Source organism: Monocercomonoides exilis (assembly GCF_001643675.1).
Source record: "Monocercomonoides exilis strain PA203 chromosome Unknown scaffold3-2548433, whole genome shotgun sequence".
NCBI lineage: Eukaryota > Preaxostyla > Oxymonadida > Polymastigidae > Monocercomonoides > Monocercomonoides exilis.
Window position 1 is genome coordinate 1,572,683 of NW_027150548.1, and position 9,887 is coordinate 1,582,569.

Genomic DNA, 9,887 nt, shown 5'->3' on the forward strand with positions numbered 1-9,887 from the left:
AATAAAATTAATTCCGATGTTGGTATTCTCGATCAATCATTTTTATTTTTTAAGAATACATGGGAAGAAGTTTGTAACTCGAATTTTTATAAAAATTATTGTATTCACCTAATTTTTTATAAAAATTATTTTTTGAATGAACGTTGAATAAAATGTTATATCAAATTGTTTTGATGTATTTGATTTAACTTCTTTTAAATAGGACCAGCACGTTGCTATCGTTACCAGAAAAACAGACCGTTTCCAAAATCTCGTTTTAACCGTGGTGTTCCAGATCCAAAGATTAGAAACTTTGACTTAGGCAGAAAAACTGCGACCGTTGATGAATTCCCTCTTTGTGTTCATCTCGTTTCTCTCGAGAAGGAACAACTTTCAAGTGAAGCACTCGAAGCGGCACGTGTTGCTGTCAACAAATATGTCACAAAATACGGAGGAAAAGATGCTTTCCACATTCGTGTTCGTGCTCATCCGTTCCATGTTATCAGAATTAATAAGATGCTTTCATGTGCAGGCGCTGATAGGTTTGCTAGAATCATGTTTTCATATTTCATAATTTCAAATTTTCTTATTATCCATTTCAGACTTCAAACAGGAATGAGAGGCGCATGGGGAAAGCCATGCGGTCTTGTTGCACGTGTGGATATTGGCGATGTTATCATCTCCGTTCGTGGACCAGAAAAGTGCAAGGCTGCATTTGTTGAAGGTCTTCGTCGTGCTTCAATGAAATTCCCAGGAAGACAAAAGGTTGTTGTTTCTGACAAATGGGGATTCACAAAATACACACAAGACCAATACAGGAAACTGCGCGCATCAGGCAAAATTGTTCCTGATGGACTCAACGTTAAACTTGTGAAAGAGAATCCATACGTGATGGAGAAAGCACTTCATGCACGCAATTAATTAATTAATATTTGATAATTTTAAATATTTAAATAGAAAAACAACTTATTAGCAGTTGTTTTTGTAATAATTTTATTTCTTTTACTCGTTGCGTTTGTTTTTATGTTTGGTTGAATAACTTTTTTAAACGAAAATAAATATTTGACTTTTCTGAACCCTTATTTTTTTGATGAGGAGAAAAATACAAGTTAGTTAATTTTTTCAAATGGAAAAGGAGAACACTTTCGTTTGACATTGACCTTGCTTTATTTTTATCTAAAATTGCTTTATTTTCCATTGACTCTTTAGAATATGCATTCTTTTACAGAAGAAGTTTGTCAAATAGACAAATCAAATTTATTGCAGCCTATTCCTTCTTATTCTTCTTCTTTTGATACAACATCGACCAATAATTTGCGTGGATATGATGCAGTTGCGAAACTTGTTATTGATGAGCATAAACCTTGTTATCAGCAGAAATCGTCTAATTTACTTAATTGGGATAATTTCATGAAACAATCGTCTGCAGAAGCATCACACTTCTTCGAAAAGGAAAGTTCACATACGACAAAGAATGAAACTGTTAAATCTTCTTTTCCTTATTTGATTCATTCTTCACATATTGATCAAGATTTTGAACATTCAGAGCTTTTGCGTTTTCCAATTGGAAAAAGTCATGAATCGATTGGGCCAAACACTCAACAACAATTTCATTATTCATTTGATTTCCCTTCTTCTATTGATAAAAGTTCAAGTGAATTGGATCAAATTTATCAACGCTCTGACAACAATTTGAATGATTTTCAATGTCAACCCTCGAACAGTTCGTATCAAAATCCACTTTATTTTGATAACTCAACTAAAGATACGCAAAACGAGCTTCAAGAGAAACGGCAAAATGAAATACCAGCAATGAATTTGGCAAATGCTTCAAGACATTGCGAGAATTACTTTGAGATAGAAAAGGAGTATCCTATTTATTTTATGACTTCATGCGACCTTGTAAAAGAAGCGAGCATACAACTACATTTGCAAGAAATGCAGAGGAAGCAAAAACAAATTCTTCAAAAAGATTCTTCATTTGAGAACGATAAGTGCCAGTCGATCAAAAATGATGCATTTTCTACCACCACCACAGCTCAAAACTCTCTTTGTATTTCTTTTCCTTTCAATCCTTCTTCAAAACCTCCTCTTTCAAATTTCATCTCTTCACATTATGTCGATTCTGCTTTGGAATGTGATTCGTCTTCGACAGAAGAAAACACTTCGTGTACTGAAACATCATCAACGCTGTCGTCTCATTCACTTGATCCTCACATCACAGAGACAATTGCCAGATGGCATCCGGTTCGGGCAAGCCAGCGGGAGTTGTGCTACGACATTGACACGGAAAAGAACGGAGAGAGAGATTCAGCTATTGCACAGTTTCGCGAAGAGTGGATGGCTTTACGGTGGAAGAAAAGAGAAGAAAAGCAAGAAAGAAGAAGGATGATGATGGAAGAAAGGGTAGCGATTAACGAAGTTGTTGATCAAAGAAAGACTGAAACAGAAGAGTCGTTTGATTTGCAATGTGATGAAGAAAATGATACTGAAAAGGAAAGAAGTGCTAATGAGTATTTCCACAACGCACGTTTGCGTGAAGAAAAGGAGAGACGAGCGAGGTTGCGCATAATTAAGAGGGAAATACAAGAAGCAAAGATGCACCTGAGACTGTTTGGAAAGTGGGTTGAGAATCCATTTCTTAGAAGCGAAGAAGAAAAACAGATGTGGGAAGAAGCGAGAAAGAAAGCGCTTGAGAAGAATAAGATTTTTGCACCTAAAGAGCTTTTGGAGAGGAAAGATATTCCAGTTGAAGGTAGCCAAGCGGAAGATTTGTCAAATGTTTCGGATGAGTTAACACTTGAGGAGTTACGAAACGTGCTTATTGAAGGTTCAGCACGTGGAATGAGTGAACTTGATAAAGAGCAGCTAAAAATTAAAATTGGAAAAATGGAAGAGAAAATGGAAAAAGAAGTGAGAATGAAGGAAATGAGCGATTTGGATCGTTATGTTGAGCAGTGCGTGAAAGACTCAATGAGAAAAGCTGAAAAGCTGCAAAAGAAAAAGTCAAAACTTGAAAATGCAACACAACAAAAAAAAGAAGTTACTTCAACAAGCATATTCGAGCAATCTTTTTCTCATTTGCAAAAGCCAAATCAAACATGTTCATCGAATCGAACGAACTCATATCTGGGGGTTCAATGTTTTGCAAACACAGATTCTTCATTCAAAAGGACTTCAAATCCAACTTTTAACAGGACAGATGGTGAGTCGCTTCCACCTGAAAGAAAATGTTCTGCATTATCAGATGAAGATCATTACTTGTTGTGGTTCTTTTCTCAAAGCGATGAAGCATTTATCTCCTCAAATGTGATGCATCCAGGAAAGAAAAGTTATTCGATATCTCCCTCTCTCAATTTTGCATTTCCTCCATTTGTTGTTCCTTTTTGTTCGTTTTCTTCGTTTTCTCAATTGAAGTTAGCGTTCTTACCGAATCAAACCAAGCGGGAACTTATAAGCAATGAGGAAAAAGTTGGAATTTATGATGATTCTATGGAAAGACCTGGATATTACAGTATTTTTGGTTTGCAAGAAAAAACGCAAGAACAAAGAACAAATCGCGCATTAGCGTTCATTCGGAGAAAAGTTGCGTACACTCGAAAGAATCGAATTGAGTCACATAAAATCCTCTTCAATTTAACAAATCATTTGATTGGCGAGAAAAAATTAGAAGGAAGCGATTGCTTGTGGACTTTTGATCGGCGTAATTGCAGAATTAAAAGAAAGAGAAGAAGAAAGAGGAAAAATGGAAGTGGAAATGATTTAGAAAACGAGAAAAGCATTGATAATGACTGAAAATAAAGCTATTCAGAAGAATGTTGTTTGATGTTTTTATTAACAAATTGAAAACTTTTTTTGTCATATTGCTTTTGTTTTTAATAGCTTTTAATAATCACATGTTTTAATGAAATTAAGAAGTTTGAGAAAGTGATAAATTAATTAACACTTTTTTTTTAGAAATTGTAGAGTTGGTTAATGTCGAATTGTTTTTCCTTCTAAAACGGATTGAGCATCCTCTTTTTTCCTTTGAATAATTAAGTGCTATTAATTCAGTATCTCGAGATTATTGAAGTTTTCAATAGAAATCGCCTACTCAAAAAGTACTCTTCTTAGCTGAATGCAGTGTGGAATAATTGCAACGTTTTAATAGACAAATTACATTTTCAACTCTTTGCCTGTTTTTGAACAATTTTTAATTGGAAAAAAACCAACAAACCGACTAAAACAAAGCATTGAGATGAAGTATTCAACACACACACACACACACACACAAAAAAAAAATGAACTTAAAATGCAATGAACATGATCAAATTCTCAATCATTGACCGTTCACAAATAAGAAAGCTCCACTTTTCATTACGTTTTATCTCCACACTAATTTCAAGTCATCAGACTTCTTTTTGAATGAAAATTTGTGGATAGTCCTCATATTTATAAGTGTAACTGTTGCCCCAACTTTTCCCAGCCCAACCTAAAATAAAATCACGAAATTTTTAAGAGAGAGGAGAAGAAATAAAAAATAACAGCATTATTTCTTTTGAATCGCCGGAATGTCAAAATATAACAGCAAACTCCAGGCACAATAACTTTCGGTATTCCTGTGTAGTAAATTCTCTGTCTCTTTTTATCCTTAAAGAATATCACCATCTTCTTTTTCATGTTGATCTCCATCCCCAATCTGTCCCCATCCTGGAATGTTTCGTTCCCGCTGGTGCTCGTCCCACCCTGGTACGTGCTTCCTCCCGCATACCACGCCATCGACTGCGAATCGTGGCCAAAGCAGGAAGAAGGAGAATACGTCCTCGGGAACACAGCAATGCCAAACACAGGCGTCCAGCTGCCGTATCTCGCATCCTTCATCATAAACTCAAATTTCCAGATTCCCTTTTTCACGGGCTTCTTTAGCATGCTCATCCCCGTGGTTGAGCTGGACCACGTAAGCACATTTTTCTTCAATGTGACTCCGGAAAGGGTTGGATTCGCCCATCCAATAGTCACCTCTATCATGAATCGAAAGAATGTAAGAAATAGAAAAGAAAAGAAGTTAAATAAATAAAAATATAAATATAAAAATCTGCAAGTATTTAAGAATTATTTCAGAAATCAAATAAAAAATGTTGATATTTTTCATTTTAAATCAAAAATTCATGTTTTGAATTTAAAATTATTTTTTTTTTTAATATTTTTCAAACTTCCTTTCGGCATCTTTTCTTTTTTCTTTTTCTTATCTGAATCTGAATCACTGGATGAGGAATCCGAGGACGAATCGGAATCAGAGCTTTCATCTGATTCTGAAGACGAGTCGGAATCATCATCAGAATCTTCATCAGAACTTGATTCTGAATCAGAAGATGAATCAGATGAAGATTCGGATTTGTGCTCTTTCTTCTTCTTCTTCTTGCTTGATTTCTTAGCTTTTTTCTCCTTTTTATCTTTCTTTTCCTCTTTTTCCTCCTCATCATCTTTTGTAGCTGATTTGGGTGAAAAAGAGATCTTGAATATTATTGAAAATTTTCATATTTGAACAAAATCTCAAAAATTAATAATATGCAAACTTCATCGGGATCTGGACCTGGGATATCCACAAACTGATCAATAGCACATTTGCATACTGTCTTCATTGTTGATAATTCCTGTATCGGTAAATAAAATCAAAATTTTTAACGTGAGTTATTGGAATCGTTCGTTTAAAAAAATGTGCTTCAAAAATTGTCAATAACCTCGACAAGTTCTGAAGTGAATCTGGTTTGGAATTGTTCAAGATCTTTTTCTGTGATTGGCTTTTCATCTTTAAAAAATCATTTCAAAGCAATTAAAAATACGAATTTTAAAATATGCAATGAAAATTTTATCGAATTTATTCAAAAATAAAACCAATTTCTTCTTCTTTGCTGAACGCTTTGTTCAATGCTACTTCAATGGGACTATCTTCTTCAACGATTCCTTCATTAGTCAAAGCAACTGCAAGTGATTTAATTAATGACACGAGCTTTGCTTTCTTTTCTTCTGTTTTTAATGCTGATCCAACTTCCAAAGCTGATAGGATGTTTTCATCTGAAGGAGAGAGCGATTTGCCTTCCATTGAAAAAGACTTTTAATTTGGGTCTTTTGATCACATTAATATTCTAATTTTTATATTCACTTTTTATAGTTATGATTTAATCATGAAATTCAGAGAAATATAATTTCTAATTTTTTGACAAATATTATAAAGCAATCTGCAAATTTTGATTGAGAAAATTTGTTATTATTCATATTTTTTTCTGTAAATAATTCGAAAAAATAATATTTGTCTTCCATCGATATGTTGATTATCCTTCTTTTATGAATCGAAGGATTATTATTTAATTTATTATTTTCCAAAAATAGATGTTGAAATTTGATAATGAATTTTCATTTCAAAGAACATCAATCAATTCGAATAAAACATAACTTTGTTCAAAAAAAATGTGCACAACTCTCAAATTAACTCACTTCTTTTTTTCAATTCTCAACTTCATTTGAGAAAGTGAAAAATAAAAATCGACTTTAATTTGGATAATTTAATTCCTTCAAAAACGCACTTGAAAAAAAAAAAATTAGTTCAGTGATTTTTTTTAATTTTTTAAGCGCAATATTTACATATTTTTTCCTTCAAGTTTTTCGAAATTGATAATGACTGACTTGTTGTTTATCGAGAATTCAATTCATGAGTACAAGTTTATAATTCGAAATAAATTCTTATTTGAAAATGGATATCATTCAAAGTCAAATTTTTTGCATTAATCCCAAATAAAAATAATGGAATAAAAATTTAAATAATATTCGATATTTAACTTTCAAAATTATTACGCATTATGAGAGTTAAATGAATGGATTAAATAAATTCTTTTCAAGTGGGGTATCAGAACTTTCAAAACGGAAAATGTTTATAACCTTTCCTCAACGCAGATGAATGAAACAAGGAGAAGATGGCTAAAGATTAACAAAATTACACATGGAAGACAAGAAAGTCAGTCCACCCGAAAAGAGAGACAAGTCACTTTCACAGAAATGGATTTGGCACTTTCTTTTCAATGAGTGTTTTTTGGAGAATTTTTATCATGTTCTGACAGAACAACCAATTTATTCGCAATTCAATTTGTGGGATGCTTGAAGCAGAAGGCGTTCATTGAATATCACATGGTGTTTATATATTCAAAATCTTCATCTTCATCTTCTTCGGCAATTCAATCAACTCTCCCACTCACTGATTTATTCTTCAACATTTCATCCATCTGTCAATTCTGCTGCTGATTTCTCGTTCAATATTCATCTCTCTTGAAGCTCATATCTTTAGATCAAAATCATCATTGTTCATCTTCATCACCATTTTCCAAAAACGCATTTTGTTTCAAATTCTTCTCGACAAACCGTCAACAAACATTAAACACTTCACAACTGATATTTCTTCGTTCTTCTTGTTCTTCTATCATCATCAACAACAAAGAAATCATGATAGTCTCAAACAGAATTTCTTCTTTTTCGTCTTCATTAAGAATGTCTTTTATAACAGAAAAATTGGAGAACAAATGGGAAAAGGCAAAGAAAGACTTTTCCATTGAACACATCAATCATTTGCATCAAAGCTGTGAGTTCATTCGCTGCGTCTTTTCAATTCATTCTCAGCAACCAAAAATAAAAAGTTTGATATTTTCATGAATGCATTGTTTTTGTATTGGGCTTGAGAAAAAAGGGGGTTTGGAAGAATAGATTTTAAGAACATTTCATGAATTGAAGAAAAATGGAGAGGAAAAGAACAATTTTGAGCAGAGATTAAGAGAGATCAGTCAAGGAAATAGAATAAGGATAGAAAATGATTGATGAATGAAGAAATATTTATTTATGTGGCAACAAAGCAGATGAAGGGGAAATGCAATTGGAGCAGAACTTTTGGATTATATTGTGAGAAAAGAATGTGAGTGAGGTATCTTCTCTTTCTCCATCAATAAGAAAAAGCAGATAAAAGCAGAATGATGAAAGAAAAAGGAAAAAGAGATATGAAAAACTGGACAAAAATGAGAAGAATGTGAAGAGCAATTAATTCTGATTGACTTGTTCTGTCATTCATATTCTGAGTTGGAGCATTGGATTAGTTTCTTTTTCAGCCATGTTTGCTGTTGTTGTCTTTGGTGCTCACAAAGCTGAACGTTGAATTCTTCATTAAAGCTATCATCACCATTGCTGCTGAATCCTTCTCAAGAAATTTCATTTCGTTCTTCATCTTCATCATTGTCTTCTTCTTCTCGTGTATTGGTGCCAAATAAAATTTTGGAAAAAAAAGCAGACAGAATTTGTGAATGAAGAAGCTAACAAACAAACAAACAAAGGCAGAAATGGAATAATGATGAATGGGAAAGTGTGAAAAATATCATTTGGTTGAATATTGTGGAGGAAAAATCAGTTGTTTCTTCGATATTTTGGATCTCTCGAAATACATTAAATGACTCTGTCAAAGCACCGAAGAACAAAAAAACAGTTTTTTGAAACAGAAAATTTCTTGTTGAAAAAATTCATTGGGGTTGCATTTATTGGAAGAATTTCTATGAAATAAGAAGAGAAATGATAAAAATGAACAAAAGAGAGCAGGTGAAAAAGGATAAATTGGCTATTGTTGAAAATGAAGATGATTCAAACGAAGAAATACATTTTGAGAGACGAATAATAGAAAGCATTCCCAAAAGCAACAAGTGGAATTTGCATTTGATGAAAAGGAGAAAATAGATGAAGAAATTTTGAAGAAGTATTTTTATCTGATCTGACGTTATAGATTTTTGAAAAATAAGCGATGATATAAACTTCAAATGAAAAGAAGATGAAAGCTCATGAATTTTTCAATGATATGGAAAATGAATCAAAATTTGAAGATGAAACGATTAAAGAAAGTTTAATATTTAAAATGATGAAAATTAGAAAAGCATTGAATTAAGAAATCGGAAAAAGTTTATCATTTCCAGTGATTTTTGTGTCAACTGCGCTGAAGGTGAGTGTTTGAGTTGGAACAAATATTGAGGAAAGGAGGGTGAGAGAGGCGTCTTGGGTATCTGTCATGCGAACAAGAGCAAATTCAATTGTTTTGCATGGATTGAGTTGTGTGATTCCGCAGAGATCGGTGTTTGTTCCATTATTTGACACGATTTTGAATGTTGTTATGAGAGGAAGCCATCTGTTGAACACAGCGTTATCAGCTGTTCCTGCATTCCAGACTCTTTTTGATTCTGTTGTTGACCCGCACTGATTGAATGGGGATTGGGTGATGCTGCTGCCATTGAAGAACGCATCATTCCCCATTCCATTAGTTGCGGAATTGCCATCGAAGAAGCAGAAAGTGATGAATTTGAACCCGCTCATCCAATCATATGTTCTTGTGCAGCACAGCGCAGCACCGCCGTAGGTAGTTGGATTTTCGACTTTGTTGTTGATGAACTGGCACTCTTGGAGCAAATATTGAAGAGGTATTACTGGTGGAGGGTAATGAAACGTGACTGCGCCAGTCGCATTTCCACCAGTATTTGCGATACAGACACAATTTTTGAACAAAAATTTTCCATTTGATGTCATGTTATCAAGCACGATTTCCCAGCCAGTTCCACACCAACTTGTTATTTCGCAACTTTCAACTCGGTTTTCTGATAATACCCAAACAGAACTGGATTGCGGCCAGCCAATATAAGCAGCTCCTCCATGAGCCGCAGTACAACTTGTGAAATTGGATTTTGCGATATCAATCTTCAACGAAAGATTACAATATAACGCTCCACCGTATCCGTTACTTGAGCATTTGTTGAATGAACAGGAAGTGATTGTGAGATTGGCATTTGCACAATAAACATAAAGTGCACCGCCAGATGAAGATCCACCAGTTGAATCATTCCATTCGCACCACTCAA

General features: G+C 33.8%; 4 protein-coding genes across 4 annotated transcripts; 2 read left to right on the plus strand and 2 right to left on the minus strand.

Annotated features, from left to right (window-relative positions):
• Positions 1–27: 27 nt before the first annotated feature.
• Positions 28–1,055, plus strand: MONOS_15143c1 (putative large subunit ribosomal protein L10e). Its single transcript, XM_067868000.1, has 3 exons — positions 28–69; positions 203–521; positions 582–1,055. Exons 1-3 carry the CDS (start codon positions 60–62, stop codon positions 898–900), a joined length of 648 nt encoding a protein of 215 aa, XP_067735337.1. The 5' UTR covers positions 28–59; the 3' UTR covers positions 901–1,055.
• A 6-nt stretch (positions 1,056–1,061) lies between these two features.
• MONOS_15144 (uncharacterized protein) lies at positions 1,062–4,260 on the plus strand. Its single transcript, XM_067868002.1, has 2 exons — positions 1,062–1,126; positions 1,189–4,260. Exons 1-2 carry the CDS (start codon positions 1,106–1,108, stop codon positions 3,772–3,774), a joined length of 2,607 nt encoding a protein of 868 aa, XP_067735338.1. The 5' UTR covers positions 1,062–1,105; the 3' UTR covers positions 3,775–4,260.
• MONOS_15145 (uncharacterized protein) lies at positions 4,140–6,061 on the minus strand (the record flags this gene model as incomplete). The annotated part of the gene is made up of 6 exons (XM_067868003.1): positions 4,140–4,450; positions 4,552–4,979; positions 5,172–5,472; positions 5,535–5,612; positions 5,700–5,767; positions 5,854–6,061. The coding sequence occupies 6 exons, from the start codon at positions 6,059–6,061 to the stop codon at positions 4,343–4,345; spliced, it is 1,191 nt and encodes a 396-aa protein (XP_067735339.1). The 3' UTR covers positions 4,140–4,342.
• Positions 6,062–8,922: 2,861 nt separating this feature from the next.
• MONOS_16530c1 (uncharacterized protein) lies at positions 8,923–9,558 on the minus strand (the record flags this gene model as incomplete). Its single annotated transcript, XM_067869433.1, has 1 exon — positions 8,923–9,558. The coding sequence occupies one exon, from the start codon at positions 9,556–9,558 to the stop codon at positions 8,923–8,925; it is 636 nt and encodes a 211-aa protein (XP_067735340.1).
• Positions 9,559–9,887: the final 329 nt, after the last annotated feature.